Source organism: Brienomyrus brachyistius, chromosome 3 (genome assembly GCF_023856365.1).
Source record: "Brienomyrus brachyistius isolate T26 chromosome 3, BBRACH_0.4, whole genome shotgun sequence".
Taxonomy (NCBI): domain Eukaryota; kingdom Metazoa; phylum Chordata; class Actinopteri; order Osteoglossiformes; family Mormyridae; genus Brienomyrus; species Brienomyrus brachyistius.
This window is the reverse complement of record NC_064535.1, coordinates 34,531,479-34,557,494: the sequence shown is the minus strand read 5'-3', so window position 1 is coordinate 34,557,494 and position 26,016 is coordinate 34,531,479. Positions and strand designations below refer to the sequence as shown.

The 26,016-nt window shown below is 51.0% G+C and overlaps 1 protein-coding gene and 1 long non-coding RNA gene across 10 annotated transcripts in view; one reads left to right on the top strand and one right to left on the bottom strand.

The window, feature by feature from the left end:
* Window positions 1-26,016, top strand: part of LOC125738236 (SH3 and multiple ankyrin repeat domains protein 3-like) — a 124,723-nt gene that overhangs the window by 35,535 nt on the left and 63,172 nt on the right. For 5 of the 8 annotated variants that reach the window (XM_049006993.1, XM_049006992.1, XM_049006996.1 and 2 more), the window contains exons 4-10: window positions 4,458-4,661; window positions 6,586-6,657; window positions 19,343-19,451; window positions 19,777-19,928; window positions 20,020-20,187; window positions 21,544-21,660; window positions 24,408-24,485. In XM_049006993.1, coding sequence (XP_048862950.1) covers window positions 4,458-4,661; window positions 6,586-6,657; window positions 19,343-19,451; window positions 19,777-19,928; window positions 20,020-20,187; window positions 21,544-21,660; window positions 24,408-24,485 — 900 coding nt within the window. Of the gene's footprint in view, window positions 1-4,457; window positions 4,662-6,585; window positions 6,658-9,194; window positions 9,426-19,342; window positions 19,452-19,776; window positions 19,929-20,019; window positions 20,188-21,543; window positions 21,661-24,407; window positions 24,486-26,016 lie in introns of those variants that run through there. The other 3 variants (XM_049006997.1, XM_049006999.1, XM_049007000.1) reach the window with 3 other exon arrangements.
* Window positions 11,832-12,850, bottom strand: LOC125738240 (uncharacterized). 2 transcript variants are annotated; one of them, XR_007396767.1, is made up of 3 exons: window positions 12,802-12,850; window positions 12,418-12,577; window positions 11,832-12,385 (listed from the first exon to the last, which is right to left on the bottom strand). It is a non-coding gene; the product is annotated as an uncharacterized LOC125738240 (long non-coding RNA). The 2 variants fall into 2 exon arrangements; XR_007396768.1 differs by lacking the exon at window positions 12,802-12,850 and adding an exon at window positions 12,642-12,712 and having other exon boundaries at window positions 12,418-12,513.

Here is a 26,016-nt window from a genome sequence, read left to right as displayed (position 1 = left end):
GTGATCCATAATGAAATCTTATTGACTTGTAGGAAGCCATGTCTGTTACTGTAGAGGAAATGATGTAAGATGTGAGAGTGGGTGTTCCCGGTAGGCTTTCGTGATATGTGCCGTGATTTCAGGGAAGGCGCTAAAAGAGTTAAAAGAACCGTGACTGCAGACAGGAGCAAGACACAGAACTGCACCGTCGAGATCATCTCAGTAAAATCTACTGCGACAGAATCGATAATCCACAGCTCGCCACCAACCGCCTTCTGAGCTCGAAGGTTGGAGGAGATGGAACATTGTGGGTTTGGGGATGCGAATGGCAGGGGGGCTGAGATGATTGGCCGATTTCGATTTGCCTCAGCCTGGGGTCTTAAAAGTGGGCCATTAAGACAGGGGCAGGTGGTGCTTAGCACACCTCCACACACACCTCCACGTGCTGCAGGTGTGAAGGTGCTTGGTGGTGAGAGGCCATGTGTGTACGCACTACCTGTACTGCCAGCCGGCGTACGAAGCCATTTAAATATCATTTTCTTGGACTGCCTAAGACTTTTGCACAGTGATGTACATGTTCCCACAGAGCTGGGTGTGGCCCTACCCTGCAGTTTACGGTCCAGGTGAGACCCAGGAATTGAGCTGGCTGTTTATTAAAGTGGCGTGATTACCCAGCCTGCTTGCTGCCTGGGGGTTGAGCGTAACTGTGCTGCAGTACAGAGAGGAGTGTATCTCCAGGAATCTGCCACAATTAGAGGCATCGCTCTGCAGTCTGATTTGTAAAATGTACAATCATTCAGCGGAATGTCTGCTTTAAACTGTCCATGTTGGGGTCCCAAAATACCATAACACTGTGCAGTGGACCAAAAGAACGGGCAGCTTCCCCAAAATTAATTTCCATTTTTATCTCTTCCTTACATTCACCGGCACGTGTGGGATGTCCTCACCACAGCGCTGTCACAGCTACAGGGCATGTTGTGCTGCTGTGATGGTATGATGGAGCAGAGCTGCCTGGACCCTTCGGACACGCTGACAGTGATGTCCTGTCAGATGAGAGTCTGGATCCAGTCCCAGAACTCGCTTGGTCATAAGTCTGGGGACGCCCTGGGCATGGTGCCAGTTTACGATGCTGGCTGAAATGGGGTTGATATTTTTTTACAAAAAGAACAGCCAGGCATAATCAGTCAACACATGTATTGCTACCCCTAGCCCGGGTGAACTGGAGGAAACATTACACAAGAATGACTTAGATTTCTGCACAACAGGTAGCACTATTTACTCACATCTCCAGGCCTGGGGGTGAAAATCCTGCTTCCACTCTGTGTGGCAGACGGACGTCCGTCAGAGAGCGCACTGTAAACAGCACCTTGGCCGCTCCGCAGACAGCGCAGGCTGTGTCCTGTCATTTAACGTTGGACGTGCAGCTTCTGAAACAGTGCTATCTACCGCAGATTAAGCAACAGGGCTTTTGGAGATGCATGCTTACTTAGTAAGCATGACTTTTGTTTATTTGAAAACAAGCTATTGGCTAATTATTGTCCACCAGCTCCTTTTCAACTAGTGTTCCCAACATTTACAAAGAACTGCCCATGTCATATTTGTCAGGACCCTACATTGCATGTTTTACTTACATTTAAGGAGATAGTGGGAGTCCCCAACAGCCACGGCTAATGACTTCAGTTAAGAACCCAGAAACTGCAGCTCAGCAAAACTACAGCCGCTGGCACACGGTGACGAGGCCGTGATGGAAAAGAAAACAAAGCTCTTCTACCTTCATTGTGTTTCTTCACATTCCAGTAGCTGAAAATTATTAGTTTGTTCATTTGAACGTAACTTTCTGATTTATGTTTTTTAACAGGTATTTTATGTTAAGCAGAATAAATTATTCGCATTGAGGTAAACTCAAATATTTGCTTTCACTTAGTATTTGGCAGAAGAGGCCATTAGGCCTCTGTGTCTCACAGTGTGACCCCTAAGTTAGAGGCACCCAGGACATCGTCTTCTTCCTGCTTAGTGCTGTCACTATGTTCTGATGATGCTCTGATGATGTTCTGATGAAGCTCTGATGATGCTCTGATGAAGCTCTGATGAAGCTCTGATGAAGCTCTGATGATGCTCTGATGAAGCTCTGATGATGCTCTGATGAAGCTCTGATGATGTTCTGATGAAGCTCTGATGAAGCTCTGATGATGCTCTGATGAAGCTCTGATGAAGCTCTGATGATGCTCTGATGATGCTCTGATGAAGCTCTGATGATGCTCTGATGATGCTCTGAGGCTTTTACATCTGCCCAGGTTGCCCTTTTCAATTTTAGCTACGGACTTTATCTTAAAAACTGCGATATTTCAGTGAAATCCTTTAGAGATCTCATGGTGTAAAGACAATTGTAAATATATTTATTGAAGTAACTATTTGACTGTTTTTAGGTAACTTTAATTCTTAAATAGTAATTAAACGATTATTTTGGTATTAATAACTTTTAATCATTACAGTTATTTCTTGCTTGTGAAAATGGTTCTTTTTGGGTTTAACATGGTTTTAATAGTCTTAGTCAGGGATTATCCATTAAGTGGCAACAGTGTGCACTGTGTGCCCCGCGGACCGCGGCTTAAGCGGCACCGAGCCCCAGCTTCAGCTCTGACTGCTAACAAGGCTAATCGGCTGCCTCCCATCGGCCGTAATCATCTCCACCGAGATCATTAACCATGAAGCCTCATTCCAGTCAGGCTCCTTTTACTTCTCGCTTGAAGGAGACAGATTTAATTGGGAAGTAACTCCCTGCTGGGGTTCCTACTCAGACTGGCACACAGACAGACAGACAGACACACACACACACACACAGACAGACAGACACACAGACAGGCAGATACACATACAGGCTGGTACACACACACACACATACATACAAGCTTACACACAGGCAGACAGACACACAGACAGGCAGACAGACACACATACAGGCTGACACACAGACAGACAGACACACAGACACAAGCAAACACACAGCATTGGGAAAATCAAGTAATCTGGCCAGCACCACATTGCTGGTTGTGGGAAAATATCTAATGAGATTTTCCAAATGAGAATAAATCAGCCGGCTCCCTTAATTTATCCAACCATATCAGCTTATTAGCAAAATAGTGCAAGTAAAGTGTGAGAAGATTCTGGAACGTGGAACGTGTGGACTGCTCCCGAAATGAGGCTGGCGTGAGGCCCTTTCATCAGTCAGTCCCCGCCTGGTTCAGTGGCGTCACTGCACACAGCTACGCCAGCCCTCATTTACTCTTCATTTGCATGCTAACTAGGGGGGGATCCCAGTGGGCCGGTCTTACTGATGTGCTGTAGGTGTTCGATCTGGCCTCCCCGCATTTCTGCCTGCAGTGGAGACCCGATCCTCTCTGTCCTGGAAGGAAGCAAGAGGCCTCCCACTGTCAGTGGCTGTCCAGGGAGCCGTGCCCTGGGGGAGAGCCAGCGGCTGGGTCGAGGCGGGGGGGGGGGGTCACTCGGAGTCTTTCCTTCCTCACCCTTTAATGCCTTCTGTGAGTAGAAATCTGCCACCTGTAACCTAAATGGCCTTAACATCTGATGGCTTCTCAGCGGCTGCAGTAAACAAGCCTCTCAGTAGACAATTAAACTGCCGAATGCTTTGCTGGGCCCAGTGGTCCATTATTGCCACGTCTGAGAATGTACTGTAATGTGGCGGAAACAAGGAAATGAGCTTTTTATGAAGGCGCTGGCTTTGGGGGCTCTGCCGTATTGAGTCTCCTGGTGCCCACCTCAGCTGTGAAATTCTGCTGGATGGGGCACTACTGCAACCAATCACAGGGCGCGAAGCTGCAGCCATTGCAGAGGGTAAGGGTGTGGCCAAATACGGAGGGTGAGGGTGTGGCCAATTACAAAGGGTGAGGGTGTGACTAATTACAGAGGGTGAGGGTGTGGCCAGTTACAGAGGGGGAGAGTATGGCCAATCACAGAGGGTGAAGCTGTACCCAATCGCAGAGGCTGAGGCTGTGACCAATCACAAAGGCCAATTACAGAGGGTAAGGCTGCAGCCAGTCACAGAGGGTGAAGCCCCAGCCAATCACAGAGGGCAAGGCTGCAGCGAATCAGAAAGGGCAAGGCTCCTGCGAAGAGTATTGCAGTGTTAAAACCATGAGCATATCTTTCCTGGCCTTTGTCACATGGCCGCAGTGGGGCATTCAGGACTCGCACCTGATCTGCAGCATGTTTGAAGCTTTGCTAATGAGACCCAGCCTGTGCGCCTTTAAGACGTCACGGGATCCCACCAGCGTCCCAGTGACACTCATTCGCTTCATTTCATCAGACATTTTGCTACACTGTATTTTTGTTATTGGCTGTTTATTGGCTGCATCCTTGGCCCCTCCCACCTGCTGGGTGTGGCCAATACCAGTGGCACACTTCCTTCATCCCTGGGTGCGACTTCTCTCTGGATGATGCCGGTCTCTCACCTCCCACAGAAATGCATGAAGTTCAACATGGACGCCCCCATCTGGTCCTCCAAGCAGCGCATCCTGTGTACTCTGAATCAGAGCCTGAAGGACGTGCTGAACTACGGCCTGTTCCAGCCGGCCTACAACGGCAAGGCTGGCAAGTTCCTGGACGAGGAGCGGCTGCTGAAGGAGTACCCCCTGCCGGCCATCGCCCCCGTGCCCTATCTGGAGGTATGTGTGCTCGTACAGGGGCGGGGGCGGGGGTTCTCCTCAAAAAGGAAATTCCTGATAGAAACGCAATTTCTAAATCATTAATGCTGTGTGCTGTGGCTTGTTTTTATTGGGTTAAAAATAGAAAGTATTGAAGTCGGAGTTGTGGTGACGTCACCGCAGGGAGAGGAGCCTGTGTGCCTACGTGGGTAGGGGAGGATAAAGATGCCTAACTCTCCGTCTGCTCTCCGCTTCACTTGCCCCGTTTCTGAAAATCCCAAAGCATCTCCTTGGCTTGATGAGTTCATCTGTCCGCTTATCACAAGAGGCCAGAATTTAACATTGCTGTCATCTGCGTGCATTTCATTGGCCAGTTACTGTTATTTTTGTATCTCCTTCCTCTGATTAGTTTGAGTCTCATTATTTTCTGGACCTGATATATTGCCAAGTTCATAATGCTCTCCTCAGATGATATGGGAGATGAGTGATATTGTGTGGCCATGACAGATAAAACCTTCTTCCTTCCAGAAGCAGAAAATATATTCGACATCGTGAGGAAAACTAGATGTTCAATGTGGTCTATGCAAGATTCCCTGTAAGGTTCTGAATGGTCCACGACACCCATGCAGCTGTTGAGAGCTGAGAGTTGAGAAGCTGTTCCGGATTTTTGCTCACATGGGGGGGGGGTTCAGGTTGCTGCTCAAGAAGGTCCAGTGTACTTCAGTTTCTGGTGTATGCTGGATCCCACAGACTCATCCCATCTCTCTTCCAGAAGCATCAGGGCCACCCATAAGGGAAGAGATAGGGGCAGAGGGGCAGAGGGGCAGAGGGGCAGGCTGTCAGGGGCAGAGGGGCAGAGGGGCAGGCTGTCAGGGGCAGAGGGGCAGGCTGTCAGGGGCAGAGGGGCAGAGGGGCAGGCTGTCAGGGGCAGAGGGGCAGAGGGGCAGGCTGTCAGGGGCAGAGGGGCAGAGGGGCAGGCTGTCAGGGGCAGAGGGGCAGGCTGTCAGGGGCAGAGGGACAGGCTGTCAGGGGCAGAGGGACAGGCTGTAAGGGGCAGAGGGGCAGGCTGTAAGGGGCAGGCTGTCAAGGGCAGAGGGGCAGGCTGTCAGGGGCAGAGGGGCAGGCTGTAAGGGGCAGAGGGGCAGGTTGTCAAGGGCAGAGGGGCAGGCTGTAAGGGGCAGGCTGTAAGGGGCAGAGTGTCAGGCTGTCAGGGGCAGAGGGGCAGGCTGTAAGGGGCAGAGGGGCAGGCTGTAAGGAGCAGAGGGGCAGACTGTAAGGGGCAGAGGGACAGGCTGTCAGTGGCAGAGGGGCAGCCTGTCAAGGGCAGAGGGGCAGCCTGTCAAGGGCAGAGGGGCAGCCTGTCAAGGGCAGAGGGGCAGGCTGTAAGGGGCAGGCTGTAAGGAGCAGAGGGGCAGGCTGTCAGGGGCAGAGGGGCAGGCTGTAAGGGGCAGAGGGGCAGGCTGTAAGGAGCAGAGGGGCAGACTGTAAGGGGCAGAGGGGCAGACTGTAAGGGGCAGAGGGGCAGGCTGTCAGGGGCAGAGGGGCAGGCTGTCAAGGGCAGAGGGGCAGGCTGTCAAGGGCAGAGGGGCTGGCTGTAAGGAGCAGAGGGGCAGGCTGTCAGGGGCAGGCTGTCAGGGGCAGGCTGTCAGGGGCAGAGGGGCAGGCTGTAAGGAGCAGAGGGGCAGGCTGTCAAGGGCAGAGTGGCAGACTGTCAGGGGTCTGGCCATGTACCTATATGGGCCGCTGGTCCTGGGGGAGAGAGGGGCAATCTATCAGGGGCCTCATGTGACAGCACTGTGTGGCTATTCAAAGGTGTTTGTGCGTGCTAGACCATGTCCACCCCCCAGTGAGGTCACCACATCATGCATGCTAATTGCTACTACCACTGTTCCTGTCATTGCTGTGCAGAGGAGTCTAATTTTCCTTATGTTCTGTTCCCCTGCAGTTTCGCTACAAGAGGCGTGTTTACACTCAGAGTCATCTGGACGATAAACAGCTGGCCAGGCTGCACACCAAGGTAAGCGGGCTCTCCCACGCTCTCAAGGGGCATTCTGGATATTCGGCTACGGTGCTGACCATGATGCCAGCAGGTGGTGCTGAAAGTCCTGTGAGTTTTATGGTAAAATTGAAAACTGAGAAAACTGATGTTTTCTGGTGCAACTATACACCCTAAGCATGGGAGGTTTAGCTTCAAATGAACATTTGTGTTTTTCTCATTATAAATGTGCTCCTGCAACCTTTTGTGCAGATTACAGTGTTGTGTGGGACTCTGCTCCAGTTAAACTGGGCACACAGTGGGTCAGAACCTGGCATGACTGCCGCTGATAGCCATCTGATGTTTGTCTTTAAGATGCAGACTGTGGAGATGACCCTAGGCTTCAGGTGGCCTTGCTGCCTGTCTGTATTGCACAGCATTCGACATCCTGGGATGGCTTGTTTGGGTGTATGGGGACTCTGCCTTGCTTGACCCTGGAGCAGATTGCAGCGCCCTTTCTACCCTGTCCTCTGTAGGATTATCTGTGGCTAAAACAGCCACTCTGGCTGAATGCCTTTGTTCTGTTTGACGATAATTCACCACGTCCTGGCATGGTTCTTTATGAAAGAGTCAGAATCTATTGAAAGAAGAGCGTGCTTGGTCTGTGTCCATGAATATGTATGTGAGCAGTCAACTTGACTAGCCTGCGTTACCTCACGCTTTGGTTTTTGATTTAGACTAGCCTGCGTTACCTCACGCTTTGGTTTTTGATTTAGACTAGCCTGCGTTACCTCACGCTTTGGTTTTTGATTTAGACTAGCCTGCGTTACCTCACACTTTGGTTTTTGATTTAGACTAGCCTGCGTTACCTCACACTTTGGTTTTTGATTTAGACTAGCTTGCATTACCCCACGCTTTGGTTTTTGATTTAGATTAGCCTGCGTTACCTCACACTTTGGTTATTGATTTAGACTAGCTCGCGTTACCCCACACTTTGGTTTTTGATTTAGACTAGCCTGCGTTACCTCACACTTTGGTTATTGATTTAGACTAGCCTGCTTTACCTCACATTTTGGTTTTTGATTTAGACTAGCCTGCGTTACCTCACACTTTGGTTTTTGATTTAGACTAGCCTGCGTTACCTCACACTTTGGTTTTTGATTTAGACTAGCCTACAGAAAGCTGAATTGCATACGATGGGTAAATTCTCATCGTTTCAAAAATTGTCAGTTATTTACCCACTTATCTCAAGTACTTTTAATGTTTTTTTTTTTGGATTAAAGGACAAGAAGGTGGTAAAATTCATTGTAAATGACAATGTGCCTCTGTAATTATGCATAAAATGGCAATGTAGTGCATGCAATTGTGACTCACTTTATTACATTCCTGATTTAGTCCTACTCTCGGATACGTTGTGTAGTTACGAGTTTTTTCCATGTTCAGTCCTTGCATCGGAGGGTCATTGTAGCCTGATAAAGTCACTAGGATATAGGCGAATGAATCACTTCTCATCAAAAGTGAGAAAGATAGCAGAGAATTGTGAAATAGTGCCCTATCATTTGCATTCACGTAACTTTTTATAGTCACCATGAGAGCTGAAGTGGGGCTGTGCACTGGCTAATCGGCGCTCTTCTTGGTTACCAACTTCGCTGGTCGCTCTGTTCGAGCCGTGGGGGGGCTGTATAGCCCCATTAGTGTCCTGCTGAGTGTACGATGGCCCTTGGCTTTCTCGCCATTTTCGGTCTTGGGCCGGCTGTCGCAGATGCAGTTGTTGGTGTCCCCAGGGAAGCCACTTAAGGTGGAGCAGCTTGTTCCCTGTATGCTCTGTATCCTGCAGGTGAAGAAGAGAGCAGGTTTGCTCCTGCAGAAGGTGCTAGATGAAGGCCGTTACCTAACTACAGTCTGGTTAGGGTTAGTGACCAGAGCTCAGTATCTGGTGCATAACCCAAACCCTAATTATGACAACCCTACCCAGCCTTAACCTTAACCATAAGTTACCAAGCAAAATACAAGAGTTTTTGCACGCCTTGGAGCTTAGGCAGTGTATTGCTGTATCCACGCAAAGGAACAGGGAAATAGCAGGTTTTGCTTCCTGAAGAGCAAACAGATATTTAACATTATAAAGTGAGGGCAGCCTGAGAGAGCGGCTGATTGATGAGAGGGAGAGAGAGGGAGAGAGAGGGAGAGAGAGGGAGAGAGAGAGAGAGACAGAGAGGGAGAGAGAGAGAAAAGTGCAAGCGCAGTCTGGGGCCTCTCCCTCCCCACTCCGGGGACCTCCACCTGAGCCACGCCCCCCATCTTGCACAGCTGCAGCCAGTCCTGTCACCATTGGCCGAGTCGCCACCCCCCTACCCCCCCCCCCCCCCCATCTAGCTGAGTGGGATCCCAGCATTGTATCATCGTGGCAGACAGAGGGATCCGCGGCACGGGCTAGCACACTGCCTCTGTGTGCCGGAGCTGCCTTTCAAGCAGCAGCAGTCTCCGAGCCTGACCCCCCCCCCGCTCCCCCCCAGTCCGGTACTGCCGCTTTCCTCCTCTCTCTCTCTCCCTCTTTCTCTCTCTCTCCCTCTCTCTCGCTTTCGCGTTCTGTGACTGCCATCTGCAGAACTGCCCAGCTGCCTTACCACAGCAGCAAGCCGGGGGCTTTCCATTCTATGGCAGCCATGTGGGCTGAGCCGTGATGCCACAGTACCTGCCATGTGCCCCCAGCCCCACGGTCTGAGATGGGATCCGCTCTGGGCAGGAGAGAAGCTTTTGAGACACGGGACAGGGAGGCAAAGAAGAGCAAGACGTCGAGAATGAATAGTAAGGTACCCCACTCTCTCCGCCCTCTGGCGCCCTCTGAGAAGAGCGCCGCGTTTCGGCACATTAGCTTACTGTTGGTTGGGGTTGTCACGGCGATTGACAACGTGGACTGCCCCCTCTGAGTGCCACATTCTGATCATTCACAGCACAAAGGTGCTTTCCGTGCTTATCGGAATAATTCAACCCAGGCTCATTTTAGTGGGTGATTTTTTTTCCCTGGTCGATTTCTAAATTGAAAGTTCTGTGTATTGTTTTTAAGTGGCTGATGTTCAGTGCGTTGGCTCCTCAGGTGTACGCAGATAGAAGAGGGATTCTCTGTAACGCTGAAATCACATGTTGTGTGGATGCTTGGCTTGATACAGCTTAGTAATGAAGTCCTTAAACAACACGCGAGTGTCTGTGTCCTTGTTGCTGATGTAGACAGGCAATTAACTTGGGAAGGCTCTCGCTGTGCTGGCACACGCACATCCTGGTGAGGGGGCTTGTGAGTGCTGGTGCCCAAAGTCCATACAGGACCGCTGCTGACCCGATGCTTTGCTGAGCCTCCCCATGGCATTCCACATTCCCAGCCGCCTTTGCTAACGTGGCCTTGCCTGTGCTTGTCCTGGACAGCAGTGAGAGCTTTCTGTTGTTCATGACGGTTTTGTTAAGAGACTCGGCATGATGTGACACTGCTCAGATTGACTGGACCCAATCAGAGATACAAGCTCAAATTGACCGGACTGCAGATGCACGCTCAGGCTGACCGGACTGGAGATGAACGCTCAGGCTGACCGGACTGCAGATGCACGCTCAGGCTGACCGGACTGGAGATGAACGCTGAGGCTGACTGGACTGGAGATGAACGCTCAGGCTGACCGGACTGGAGATGAACGCTCAAGCTGACCGGACTGGAGATGAACGCTCAAGCTGACCGGACTGGAGATGAACGCTCAGGCTGACCGGACTGGAGATGAACGCTTAAGCTGACCGGACTGGAGATGAACGCTCAGGCTGACCGGACTGGAGATGAACGCTCAGGCTGACCGGACTGGAGATGAACGCTCAGGCTGACCGGACTGGAGATGAACGCTTAAGCTGACCGGACTGGAGATGAACGCTCAGGCTGACCGGACTGGAGATGAACGCTCAGGCTGACCGGACTGGAGATGAACGCTCAAGCTGACCGGACTGCAGATGCACGCTGAGGCTGACCGGACTGGAGATGCACGCTGAGGCTGACCGGACTGGAGATGAACGCTGAGGCTGACCGGACTGGAGATGCACGCTGAGGCTGACCGGACTGGAGATGAACGCTGAGGCTGACCGGACTGGAGATGCACGCTGAGGCTGACCGGACTGGAGATGCACGCTCAGGCTGACCGGACTGGAGATGAACGCTGAGGCTGACCGGACTGGAGATGCACGCTCAGGCTGACCGGACTGGAGATGAACGCTGAGGCTGACCGGACTGGAGATGAACGCTCAGGCTGACCAGACTGGAGATGAACGCTCAGGCTGACCGGACTGCAGATGCACGCTCAAGCTGACCGGACTGGAGATGCACGCTCAAGCTGACCGGACTGGAGATGAACGCTCAAGCTGACCGGACTGGAGATGCACGCTCAAGCTGACCGGACTGCAGATGCACGCTCAAGCTGACCGGACTGCAGATGCACGCTGAGGCTGACCGGACTGCAGATGCACGCTCAAGCTGACCGGACTGGAGATGCACGCTCAAGCTGTCCGGACTGGAGATGCACGCTCAAGCTGACCGGACTGGAGATGAACGCTCAAGCTGACCGGACTGCAGATGCACGCTGAGGCTGACCGGACTGGAGATGCACGCTCAGGCTGACCGGACTGGAGATGAACGCTCAGGCTGACCGGACTGGAGATGAACGCTGAGGCTGACCGGACTGCAGATGCACGCTCAGGCTGACCGGACTGAAGATGAACGCTCAGGCTGACCGGACCCGAGTTACACTATCAGACTGACTGGACCTGACCGATGAGACATGTTTGGGGTGACCTGGCTGGCAGTGTCATGCTGACACTGACAAAACCTGACACTGACGAAACCTTAATCTAGTGTGATTAAAGCAAAAGCAGATGTTTTTAATGCTGATGGTCATCATGGTGACCAAGGAGCGACCACTGTACCGAGTCCCAGAGCCTGTGTGAGTCTCCTGAGGCCCACACCTGTCCTCAGAGTCCCAGAGCCTGTGTGAGTCTCCTGAGGCCCACACCTGTCCTCAGAGTCGCAGAGCCTGTGTGAGTCTCCTGAGGCCCACATCTGTCCTCAGAGTCGCAGAGCCTGTGTGAGTCTCCAGGGGCCCACACCTGTCCTAGAGTCCCAGAGCCTGTGTGAGTCCCCTGGGGCCTGCACCTTTTCTCAGAGTCCCTGTCCTTAGGTCAGGTTGACTTTCTTGCAGTGATGATGTGTGAGTCTAGCAGCCTGAGCCCAAAGACTTGGGCTGCAGAGATGGGCAGCTCACCAATATCCAATTCACCCGCGTGACTGATGCACAAAGAGCTGTGGTCAATGATGCACTGCAGCCGCTGTCTGGCCTGTCTCCATGGCAACGGGTCTCACCTCTGAGCGAGGGAGGCGTATGTGTGGACAAGAAGCGGGTTCGGCTGCAGGTCTGGAAGGAGAGCCCTCCTCGGTGTGCCATTTTCACCCCCCCCCACTTGAATCGCCTCTTATCACCTTGCACTCTGCTTCACCTACGATATACCTTATAGCTTTAGACCCTGTATCCTGTACTTTACACTCTCTCTCCTGTACCTTACGTCCTGTACCTTATGCCCTGTGTCCTGTACCTTATGCCCTGTACACACCCTGTGTCCTGTACCTTATGCCATGTGCATACCCTGTGTCCTGTACCTTATGCCCTGTACACACCCTGTGTCCTGTACCTTATGCCCTGTACACACCCTGTGTCCTGTACCTTATGCCCTGTACACACCCTGTGTCCTGTACCTTATGCCCTGTGCACACCCTGTGTCCTGTACCTTATGCCCTGTGCATACCCTGTGTCCTGTACCTTATGCCCTGTACATACGCTGTGTCCTGTACCTTATGCCCTGTATATACCCTGTGTCCTGTACCTTATGCCCAGTACATACCATGTGTCCTGTACCTTATGCCAAGTACATACCCTGTGTCCTGTACCTTATGCCCTGTGCATACCCTGTGTCCTGTACCTTATGCCCTGTACATACGCTGTGTCCTGTACCGTATGCCCTGTATATACCCTGTGTCCTGTACCTTATGCCCAGTACATACCATGTGTCCTATACCTTATGCCCTGTACACACCCTGTGTCCTGTACCTTATGCTCTGTACATACCCTGTGTCCTCTAACTTATGCCCTGTACACACCCTGTGTCCTGTACCTTATGCCCTGTATATACCCTGTGTCCTGTACCTTATGCCCTGTACATAACCTGTACCTTACATTCTGTTCCCCGTACCTTACACCCTGCAACCTTATGCTCAGTGCTTCCCTAGATAGGATCTGGAGCAGAGAAGTTCTGCTTATCATATAGTGTGTTTGTGCTCCTCTACCTCAAAATTCTCTTTTGCTAAATACCACTCAATCTGTTATTTTTCCAAATTAACAAAAGGCCCATAGAGACCGGTGCTAAAACACGTTACTTCCCCATAATTTACCTTCCCGGGGGCATCTTTGGTCGAGTATCATTTGCAAAATAAACAGGCATAATCTGGAGGTCGACGTGAACTCTGAAACTGTAAGCATTGACCCCCCTCTTTGAAAACAGCACAGTGGGTCAGAGCTCTTACACACAGCATCCTGCACAAGAGCTTAACCCCGTAGTATGCATGACACCTTCAGAGACTGTGCTCAGTTTGGGATCAGTGCAGGAGTGGACCCTCAACACTGTAACTGGAAGATGGGGCTCTTTCTGGCCTTGACTAGGTGTTCCCCTTTAAGGGAGCCAGCACTGGGGAAGAGCCTCTGGCATTATGGGTCACAGTGGGCACAGCACTTACGTGTCACACGGACCCTTGGTGCCCCCTGCCTCGCTGGAGGTGTGCAGAGTTCCCAGCTGCTTCAGGGTGACACTCCTGGCTTGGAGATGCTGAATCTCCGTGGGCTTTTGTTTCTGATCCTCAGAGTCACATCTTTCAGCTGAAATTCTGTTCTTTTGAAACTTTTCTGCTGTAACTGTTGCCTGTGGCTGTTATGTCACATGTGTTTTAGTTCTTCCCGGACAGATGCAATGTTTATAGCCAACGTTAGAGGTTTGAAATTGCGATACGTTCAGAAACCTTTCTTATAGTACATGAGATACAGTAACACTGGAAAAGGGAATCCAGTCGCTTTCATATTTAATGAAGATGTCACCTCCCCCAAACACACACTCCGCTGTGAAAGTATTTTGGTCCAAGCTCATAAATATTCATGCTTCTGTCAATATGGAGATGTGAAAGGCCAAAGCTTAATTACACGCCGCTGTGTTCCGTGCTCCATCCCCGAGAAATAAGGTCGCAGTGTTTTGTTAGGGTGACGCTCGTCATCCTCCTGCTTTCTGTGCATCTGTGTCCTGCTTCAGCTCACATCACTTCTTTTTGGGTGACTTTCTGACTGGTGTCTTTGCAGTTCCCCTCCTCAGCCGTCCTGGCAGCTGTAGGTGGCCCTTCGCTAACTCTCTGAAAACGACTTAAGCCGCCCTCTTCTTCCTTTCCCTTTTTTTGGGACAAATGGCCGGTCTCAAAATTGGGAATCTTCAGGGAGCCGTGCTGGGGGGTCTGTAGGGAGGGAGTGAGGAATATCAGAGCAAGATGTTTAATGCTTAAATGTTTCGGCGAATGCACAGCCGTACGTGGGCGAGAGTAACGGCCTTTTAATCTCCAGACACGAGCCTGGCCAGTGGTTCAGCATGCCTCCCAGAGCTGGCCTGCTATGTGCCGTGGGCGGCCTGCTCGGACCGAAGGAGCGGCAGGCTTCCCAAAGTGCGCTCTCTTGAAAATGACACGTTGTGCTGGGAGAGGCCAGCTGTGGGCATGGAGCGGGCGTGAATTCTTACCCAAACGATCTGCTGCATTCCACCCAGTGAAAGGGGCCCTTTGTCCAGCATGGTGGAAAAGGTAGACGCTGAGAATTCAATTGAGTTCCGTTTGATTTATTTTTATATAGCGCCTTTCACAACACAGCACCAAGGCACCTGACAGGAGTGTGCGGCAATCCATTATGGTATGATTTATACAGAATGCTGAATGAAACATTGAAGAGGGAAATGAAGATGACGCCACAGAGCAGGACTGCTCTTTCTGAGCGGTGAGCCTGCCCTGGACATGTGACCTTGGGTGACCAGCCTTGGCGTGGCGATCGCTGTGTCGCTCACATCCTCGCACACAACCGTGTGTTTCTCTGCACACAGGGATAACGTGCTTTTCAAAGCTCATTTACTCACTAGTCCGCTTCTTGCTCTACGCCAATATCATCTGCTTTCTCATTGGCTGCTTGGATAAAACTCACCCGAAGCCTCTTGCACTTTTCTCACTATTTGCACTGTTTGTTACATTGAGCAAACTTGGATAAGAGGCTTGCAAATGTGTGGTGAATCTGTTCCCGTGTAAACAAGGTCAGTATGGACAGATCCACCTGGATTTACCGCCGGATGGCTTGACGTCTTCTGTAGTTACAGGGCTTTTCTGGGAGAGCATGCGGCTTAAATTTCCCTCATTGTTTTTGAAATTGTTCTGTGCTTTTACATGCCTGAGTGTAATGAAATTGCATAGAAAATTCAATCTCACCGACTGCCTTTGAGCTGGGGTTATTTGTTTAGCGCAATGCATATTTGAAAGCTAATAAATATGGACATTAACGCGGACCTGTTATGCTTTTGCAGCTTTCTCCTTTCCTTGACTGTGTCACATAGCTTTATGCAAAGTCTTAAGGCCCAAAGTACATGCCAAAGGCAGTAACTCCACAGAATACACTTTTCTCTAATATGCAAGAAATGCCTCACTGGAATTCCAGCTCTTATTTCCATGACGCAACGCAATCCATATTGGCTGCCTACCTATAAGGATTAGTCTGCAGACTGCAAGATGGGGGTGGAGCATGTAGGGCAAGCCGACCAAAGGGGCAAGCTGACCAATCAGAGCATACTGGGCTTATTGTGGGTGGGGCTTAAAGCTCTAACACAGTGTTTCATGCAGAGGACGAATTGAGATGTACAGCATTGGAAAAATATTGTGTTACTGGACCATTGAAGCATGCAAATCTATTGTAGTAGACCTGAAAAATAAATTTATGAACTGTGCAGATGAGCATAGTAAGCCTTTAACGCAGTTAAAGATTTACTAACAGAATGGGCCGGTGCATGCATGTGAGCATTGTCTGAGCTTAGTGCATGTCTGAGTGCTTATCGTGTTGATGCTATGCATGAAGATTCCTTCCCACCTGCCATGTGCATCTCCTGCCTCAGATGGAGTCCTGCGTGCGGCTGGTTTTAAGCGTGAATCAGGCAATCGTACTTTATTAGTTGCCGTTTTTTTCTGTGTGGTCGGGTGAGTCGCAGGCTCATGAGAGAGCTGATCTTCCTGTGAAGGAACCCATAACAAGTGCAAAGCAGCATTACAGCAAGAACTACACAACACAAAAAACACAACAGGAAGCTAACATGTAAAAAGAGCATTCAGGATATGTGAAGGAGCGGTTCTGGGTGTAGTTAGAACTGGGTTTCGTGAAGCTGTCATTAGCACCTTCCTTCCTACCTTCTTGCCTACAGTTATGTGTTCCTGGGACCCTTCACCCTCCATTCTGTTCTCTCACTTCCCTGATGTCGTTTTGCTCTGTCAGCTGTGCACACTTACCCCACCCCAGGGGAGGCCATGATGCTGTTGCTGGGTCACCCCGCCGTTCCACTTCACACCGATGGCCAGATTGCTGTGTCAGTGCTGTGCCGTCCAGCCCAGGCACTGTGTACCCAGCTGTGCTCTGGGCTGTACTGTGTTCAGCCCTTGTAGAAGCAGTTTCTGCGTCTTCTCTGTGGGTACAGTTCGCTTGTAGGGTTTTTGCTTTCCTGAGGTGAGGGAGGGAGAAGGTGTCGCGTGTATTCGAACCCTCGTTTCTTGAAAAGTACATGAAATTAAATGATGTTTTATTTTCCCATTTGCACAAGTACATAGGGTGTCACGCATCCCATAACGGTCTCCTTTGAGAGACTCCCACAGGGTCAGCCGTCCATCCAGCACGCCTGCAGCGAATGCAATCAGACAGGGTGTCTAATTTGCTCTGTGCCTTGTGTGTTTCCCTGTCTTCTGGTGTCCTGCTTTATTCCCCTTCATGATGACGAGCTAAGCCCCACACATCCACTCTGTATCGTCAGACTCAGTGAGTGATTAAACATTTGCATGCTTGTTCCTCTAATTGGATTCGGTCTCCCGGTGACACGTGTCAGGAGCGAGAAGCTCTGTGTGCATCGGAGACATTCTGCGCTTCCCCTGACCACACGACCTTTTGGAGATGCTCTGAATGGCTGGTGCTGGATGCACGTGTTGACTGAATGGTTGCTGAACTGCTTGGGGCCCCGTTACCTCCGTAGCTCCCCTCCCCAGCCGTGCTTTGGTGAGCCAGGCAGACGACCACGTAATCCAAGCGTGCTCCTGTGTTTTTCTGCTCGGACTGTGCCAGCTTCAGGAACCATGGATGATGTCACAGGAACTTACTGCAGCTGGTCTGCCGCAGCTTAGAGGTACAGGAACCTTCAAGACGCTAAAGTATTCCTGGTGACAGAGATGGGCCTGCACGTAATCAAGCAGGAGGTTCATGCCTTGGAGGAGAGCCCATTAAAGTACAATGCATCCTTTCGCTGCCTCAAAGCTTTCCCTCCATATCCTGTCACATTTCCTCGGCCTGCAGTCAGAAGCCTTGGGACTTGGCCTCCTCTGGTCCCTCTGGGCTCTTTTGGTGATAAGACACTCTCTGCCGCGGAGTGGGTGCACTTTAGCGAGGGTGCCGGCAGAAACGTGCGAGCCACTTCACGTGTACGCCAGCTGCTGTTACAGGCCCTCACAGTTTCAGGTGCACGGCAAAGAGAAGCGCCTTGCTTTGAGAATTGCATTTAGGTGATGGATCTGTGTCCTCACACTGCAGCCTTGGGATCTCGTGCTTCATGTGTCCTTTTCTGCTTGTGGCTCGATCAGGTCACGCAGCATCAGCCAGTAACCATGAGGAGTGAATCAGCTTTGTACCTCAGGAGCTTGTGATCTTGTGGAGACATGTGGAAAGTGTTTGGTTTTTTTGGTAGGATGTACCTCCGTATATCCTCCAGAGCTCGTTTGACAGCTTTGTGTCAATATTTAAAATGTAAACTTTAGCTATTATTTATTTAGCTAATCATTTCATCTAAAGTTTCTTGAGAGGGTCAGACTGTCCCTGGAGCAATTTGAGGTTAAGGGACTTGCTCAGGGCCCCAACAGTAAAATCACTCTGTCATCCCTGGGATTTGAACCAGCGACCTTCCGATCACAGGTCCTAACATGCACTTGTTTGCAGGCACACTATCCTGAGTGTGCTACTCTGATGTCGGAGAACAAGCCCCATCTGAGTTGGCATTGCCTCCCTCCCATAATAGCTCACATTGAGTCCCAGCTGGCCAGAGACTGTCCTGTGCTCTCCTCACTGTCGCCTGGGTCCTGTTTGCTACTCTGATTGGGGGATTACTCTGGGCATTACTCAAGGGATTACTTTGGGGATTACTCTGGGCATTACTCTGGGGATTACTCTGGGCATTACTCTGGGGATTACTCTGAAAAGCTTTGGGTGGCAAGCCTCCCCACTATCCTTAGTAAAATGCAATTGAGGATTACAGAGATCAAACATGGGAAGATCCCCCGTTAAGGATTATGCGCGCTGACGCCCCCTGCGTGATGGGAGTGCTGCTCTCCGCCTCGCTGTAACGATGCCAGTGGAGTCTCCAGCTCACAGCATGCCAGAGGGACATGCCTGTGATCCACAGCTGACAGGCTATGCGGGGAGGAAGTGCTGGTGTTGGGGGAGACCTGGCGTGGGGAGAGTGCTGACACGGTGGAGCACTGGCGTCAGGGGAGTGCTGGTATTGGTGGAGCACTGGCATGGGGAGAGTGCTGGCACGGTGGAGCACTGGCATGGGGAGAGTGCTGGCACGGTGGAGCACTGGCATGGGGAGAGTGCTGGCACAGTGGAGCATTGGCATGGGGAGAGTGCTGACACGGTGGAGCACTGGTGTCAGGGGAGCACTGGTGTTGGTGGAGCACCGGCATGGGGAGAGTGCTGGCACGGTGGAGCACTGGCATGGGGAGAGTGCTGGCACGGTGGAGCACTGGCATGGGGAGAGTGCTGGCACGGTGGAGCACTGGCATGGCACTGTTGAAGATCTCCCTGTACCTGTCTGCTGTGTTCAGGTTCCCAGATCCGTTCTTTATATGTATTGAAGCAGTTCAGCACCTGTGTTTTCTCAGCTCTTAAAAGGCAGAATATAGCAGATTTTATGATGCTTTTCAAAGCATAATAAAGCAGCTCAAAGCAATAGTTAATAATCATGAAGATGAGTACTGCTGTGTTATGGGCTCTGCATCGACATGGGAATCCCAAGGAGATGCCCAATCTGCTCCAGCTGGGTTACTGCACAGACAGCTCCGTTTGCATGGCCCGCGTGAGGAGTGACTGGTGCCAGTTCTGTACCTGTGTGTGGGGGCCCAACTCTCTCCACCACACCATCTCGCTGTGATTTTCTGGCTCACATAGGACTGCTGGTTTTCTTGGGTTTATCAGGTTCTGCCTATCAATAGATTCTTGCATCTGCTGTGTTCTCGACTGGTTCTTCATCATCCAAGCCCCTCTCCCCGCGCTCCATTTGTATATAACTGTGTGTGTGTTATATATTCTATATATACACTCACCTGTATGTCTCCACTGCTCAGGCCAACCTGAAGAAATTTATGGAGCACGTCCAACAGAGGAACACTGAGAAAGTCTCGAGGATGCTAGAGAAAGGGCTCGACCCGAATTTCCACGATCCGGATTCAGGAGGTGAGAGCGTCAGTTGCCTTGTCCATCACTCCTTCAATCTCCGTGATTTTCCAGAATAAACTCTGAGGCACCCAAGAACGGTCTCTTCGGAATGCTGTCGCTCTTACGTGTCTCTCGTCTCTCCGTCGTTTGAAGGTTAATCTGCCCCTCTGGACGGCAGCAGCCTGTCTGAGTATCTTCCTCCTCCGTTGGTCTGGCTGAGGGTCCAAGCCTCACTCTCTCTTCTCTGCTGCGTGTGTGTCTGTGTGTGTGGCTGTCTGCATGTGTGTCTGTCTGCGTGTGTGCGTCTGTCTGCGTGTCTGCATGTCTGTCTGCGTGTGTGTAGAATGTCCCCTGACGATGGCAGCCCAGCTGGACGGATCTGCAGAGCTCATCAAAGTTCTGAGGAGCGGAGGAGCCCACGTGGACTTCAGGACCAAGGACGGCATAACGGCTCTGCACAAGGCCGTGCGCAGCAAGAACCACGTGGCCCTCATCGTGAGTCAGGTTGGGGGGTTGCTGGGGGGGGGTGCTGATGACCTTCAGTGCAACCTCAAACATGAGTGCATTGCTCTCGCTGGTCGTGCAGACGCTGCTGGACCTGGGTGCATCCCCGGACTACAAGGACAGCCGGGGCCTGAGCCCGCTGTACCACAGCTCCATGGTGGGGGGAGACCCCTACTGCTGCGAACTGCTGCTGCACGATCACGCGCAGGTGGGCTGCCTGGACGAGAACGGCTGGCAGGAGATCCACCAGGTACATGCGGCATTCTTTGTTTGGTTAATTATGGTTAAGGTTAAGGGTGTAATGTTTGGGATGAGGGTTTTGCCCACAGAAATGGATGGAGAGTTCCCATAAAGATATAGATACCTAATGTTTGTGTGCGTGTGTGTGTGGGGGCGGGGGGGGGGGGGGGGGGGTTGTTGGTGATAAAAGACTTGTATTTAGTTTGGTTACTTATGGTTAAGGTCAGGGCTGCGTAGGGATTAAGGTCATCATTGTTGGGATTAAGGTTTGGCCATAGAAATGAGTGGACTGTACCCACAAAGATATACAAATGCGAATGTGTGTTTGTGTGTGTGTGTGTGTGCGTTACACTGGCCATAGCTGATGATAAACCGGCGAATTCCCCTTTTGTGTCATGGTCCTGACCAGTCCTTGGTTTTAAATTGGCTTCCTGTTCACAGCCCATTACATGAAAAAATGCAGTCAGGCAGCTGCTTTCCTTATTGTGGAAAGAGATTTTGCTATTTTTATTCTTTTATATTGAACAAATAATACTCTGTTGTAACTGAACAATGTCATAATTTAAAATATAATTTTTGCCCCTCTCGTTACACCAATAATGAGAGGATGAGGCCCCGCAGGAGCGATGCGTTCATGGGAAGGGTGTTTATTGCTGCAGTGGGAGGCTGCACTCTGCACTCCCACGCTCAAGCCCACACACTCTCTGCTGGCTTTAGGAACAGCTTCTAACTCCTCATTGCAGGGATGTGTGCTGACGTCTTCACAGACTACACATACACACACACACACACACAGACAGACATACTCACAGACCTCACACACTCACAGACCACACACACACACACACACACAGACCACACACACTCACAGACCACACACACAGACAGACAGACAGACATACTCACAGACCTCACACACTCACACACACACACACAGACACAGACATACTCACAGACCACACACACACACACAGACAGACATACACACACACTCACAGACCACACACACACACTCACAGACCACACACACAGACAGACAAACAGACATACACACACATTCACAGACCACACACACACACACGGATACAGACACACACAGACAGACAGACATACACACACACTCACAGACCACACACACACACACACACACACACACACACAGACATGCACACAGACATACACATACACACACTCACAGACCATACACACACACAGACCACACACACACACAGACAGACAGACATACACATACACACACTCACAGACCATACACACACGCAGACCACATACACAGCCACCCACTTGCTGACCGCAGACACACAGAATAAACACACACTCGCTCACAGACTATGCCCTCCCTTCCCAGGCCTGCCGCTATGGACACGTGCAGCACCTGGAGCACCTGCTGTTCTATGGTGCGGACATGAGTGCGCAGAATGCCTCGGGAAACACAGCGCTGCACGTCTGCGCCCTCTACAACCAGGTGAGGCAGGGGGGGCCCATGAGGGCCAAGCAGTGGGCTCTGGGTTAGTGGACGATGTTCCATATCCCCATATGGGCCATAGTGCTTTGTAGACTGTGGGATCACCAGCGAGCCAATTGATTCGTGTTCATTTATCAACAGGGGGCACCGTGTGACTTAGTGGTTTGGGTCAGAAGGTTGCAAGTTCAAATCCCATCATCGACGGGATAGTTTTACTGGAGCAAGGCCCTTTGGAAAATGTGTCTGCTAAATAAATATGATAAAATGACAGGAAGTTCACTGACTGACCAGCTGTCTGTGTCAAAACGCACCTTTTTAGGCTGTTACACACCTTTTAGTCGCGTACCTTCAGTGCGTGGACATGTGAGGTTTGAGAGCAGGGGGTCTCACTGCTGATGTGGCAGCATGCTGGTGGGGGGCGCTGGCCGTGTGCTATTCGCCCCACCTGTCACCAGGCGATGCACTGAGGACCGGCTCCTGTTAAATAACATGCCGGTCTGGGCTATTGAGTTATGCACAGTGGCCTCCTCTCCCCCTAAAACACTTCTTGAGCTTATTTAGCATGTTTTTAATTGGTGACTGGTGAGGGGGGGGGGGGTGTCACTGCATGCTGGACCGGAGTAGAAACTAACTAACGATGATTTCAAATGCAATGTACCAACATCCCTGCCCACCCCCACCTGGAGACCAACACTTCCCAGAAAGTGCATTGCCCTTTTGGGGGCCATGGGACAGTACGTGATGAGGTGGGGGGTGGGGAGGGTTAGGGTGACAGGAATCACCTACTGCAGAGATGGGAGGAGGGCAGACAACCAGAGGCCAGGCAGGGGTTGCTTATGAACTGATGCCGGATGGAAACTGCAGACAGAAGCAGATGTGGAGTCCGGCCCAGTTAACACCCAGATTACTGAGCAATAAGAGGAAGGAGTGAGCAGAACTTTCCGGTGAGCTCTGGTGACGAGGGGCCGGGGTGTCAGCCGCCTCGCACGTGATGAGCCTCTAACGGAGGTGCCCGACTTTGCTGATGGGGAAACCGCAGGGTCTGATGGCCCAGAATGCACTGCGCGGGGAAGATCATGAAAAGCCCGCCTGTTTTGATAAGCGCGGCGATGCACTCGGGGCTGACCATGCAGACTCTCTTAAGTGCGCATTAAGTGCAGCAGGTTGCCACTCACGCTGCAGCATAGGTTTGACCTGCGGGAAGAGCTGCGAATGTCACGCCGGGGTGGGAGACATCCTCAGAACGCAGGCTCCAGCCGTGTGCTATGTCTCCCCCTACAGGCCATTCTTTGTGCACATTTCCCACAGTCTGAAATATGAATTTGCACCTGGCTAAAAGCTAAAGGAGAAGCAGCTTCAGTCTGCTGGATACATAATTGTGTATCTCTAATGCTGCCGCAGAAGTGCCCCCTGCCTCTGTGCCTCTGTGCCTCTGTACCTCTGTGCCTCCATGCCTCTGTACCTCTGTGCCTCTGTACCTCCGTGCCTCTGTGCCTCTGCGCCTCTGCGCCTTTGCGCCTCTGTGCCTCTGTACCTCTGTGCCTCTGTACCTCTGTGCCTCCGTGCCTCTGTGCCTCCGTGCCTCTGTGCCTCTGTACCTCTGTGCCTCCGTGCCTCTGTGCCTCCATGCCTCTGTGCCTCTGTACCTCTGTGCCTCTGTGCTTCTGCGCTTCTTGTGCCTCATGTTGGGCATGATCTTCGTCATGAGGTTCGAGACTGAACCGTGATTGAGCCTAATTATTCATAATGAATTTACTTTCTGTTTTAGAGCAATGTGAGAAACTCAGGTACTTTCTTTTACTATCTGACACAGATTAGTACGAGCTGCTTGTCGTAGCAGTTAATATTGCTGTAATTATGTCTACAACCACTAGAGGGCAGCATGTGCATTTGCAGGCATTGTTTCTAAAAGCAGATAGGGTGAGCAGGCTTGCTAAAACTGTGAGTATAATTCAGTGCTGTGTGTATGACAGTGGGTGTGTTCTGGAGCTCACAAAGTTAATGTCGAGGATATTTATCGATTTCACATGGTTTTAAATAGTGACTTCATGTCGTACTTGCATATCGATCAGTAGCATATATCTGCTAGGCCAGCATCGTCATACTGATGGCAGCAAAGGTCCGTCATGCCAATTCTTGTTAATCACTGAAATTATACACCAGTCTCCCTAGACTTCCTAGAAGCTGCAAGCACAGCTCATACTCCAGCCCTTTTTGTTCCTCGAATTTTGTCCCTCAGTGGAGTAGCAGGGCGCATTACCTGCCAAGGCCCTGGGCTGTGCAGCTGCCATTAATCCATCTGTGTTGTGGCAGTTCCCCGAACTTGTGGGCTGCCATTCTGGAGCCCTCTCTGTGAATGCTTCAAGTCCTGCTCCTTCACTGTCACACCAGCAGAGGGCGCTTCAATCTGTCCCTCCTCATGTATCATCTGTCCTGTGGTTCCTTCACTATCGCCATTTCACTTTCTCTCCCTGGAGCAATGGCATCTTTAGAATGATGATGCAAGGATGTCATTAAAGGGCCTTGTTTGCTCATCTTCCTATGAACTCCCCCGTGAAGGGCGGAGGCCCCTCATTACCATTTATGAGGCTGCAGCAGATCTGTGCAGCTGATGTCAGCCTGATTGATCCGTACTGTAACCCCACACAGTGTTAAACCTCCTGGGAAAATGGGTGGGTCCCCTTTGTGCACGGATCCCGCCCCGAACAGCTCATCAACCCCCTCTTCCTTTCCCTCCCTTTTTTCAGGACAGCTGTGCCAGGGTTCTTCTGTTCCGAGGGGCCAACAAAGAAATTAAGAATTACAACAATCAGACAGCCTTTCAGGTGAGGTTCCCTAACCCTAACCCTATCTGAGCTTAGACTGACCCCCGACAGCATTTTGACTTACCCCTGACGGCGGCTTGAGCGACTTGCGTGACGCGGCGTCCAAACTCAGACTAACCCCTGAGGTCAGTTTCAGCAACTTGCGTGACGCGACGTCCGAACTTAGACTAACCCCTGACGGCGGCTTGAGCGACTCGCATGACACAGCGTCCGAACTCAGACTAGCGGCTCTGTCTTGTGAACTCGCTGATATTTGACTTTGACTCGGATCTCAGTACGTATCAAAGTTAATTTGTTTGTACACAGAGCAGGAGGGAACAAGCAGGAATCAGGCAGCTGGCACCATTGGCTGTTTGAAGTGGGGATGCTCATTTGTGGGGAGTGAGTTATCACGAACGCAGGGTGGGGGGCTGCTAAGAAGCACTGAAGAACAGAAGGCTGGCGGATCGCCATGGAAACACAGCGCGGCTGCTTCCTACTAATCCTTTGTTTTGTTGTGCTAGAACAGTTGTCCGTATTTTCATTGCATTTTATGAACTGGCTCCAGCTCTGGGGAGTTTATGGAGCTGCCTCTCAGCAATGGCCCGGCTCCTGTGGAGTGATACAGTTATACATAGACACACGGACTAGTGATGTCAAAAGTATGGAAAGTCAGAAAGGATTGATTCATGTATACATTGGAATCAGTGGTAATTTTCCATGGTATTGATTCTACGGCCTGTACTTCTGGTTCGCTCTGACCCCTGAGGGTCAGACATACTTAGATCTGAGTGCAGTATTAAACACGGAGTGTTAGTTCAGAAGTTTCAGAACTTTAATTACTGCACTTAGTCAATAAAGACTGTAGCTGAGTGGTGTCTGGAAATACTTGTCTTTGTGCCATATGAAGACGATAAACCACAGGATGAATGCAAGCCTCACTGCAAACTCAACCACAACCAATACTGACGAAGGGGGGCAAACAGACACAAAACACAAAATATTTTCCTCACACTCACTGGTATCTTGTTGGTTATGTGCCCTTGTTCACCGGCAGCCTGGGGGAGGCGGGGTTTAGCCTAAGATCTAATGAGTGACCCCTGATCTAATGAGTGACCCCTGATCTAATGAATGAGCCCTGATCTAATGAGTGACCCCTGATCTAATGAATGAGCCCCGATCTAACGAGTGACCCCTGATGTAATGAATGAGCCCTGATCTAATGAGTGACCCCTACTCCACCCTGCCATCCCACATCCCAATGCTGCACAGTTTCCTGCACTAGGCTTAGGGTTATAGCCTATTTGTTGTCCTTGTTGGACTAGCAGAGATCAAAGGTTGTTGCTAGGTTTCCTTGTCATTGAGTGCAAGAGGCCCAGGTCAGATGAGCATATCTGACCTATTGCATTTCTTAGATTGTCTGCCTTAGAGGGGGGTTGTCGAGGCAGTAATGCTCTGTTCTGTACCGGGCCTTGCCAGGGTGCGTGTGTGCGGGCTGGGCCTGGAGACCAGGAAGTGATCGATGTTCCAGCCAGTAGCTGAGTCATAGACC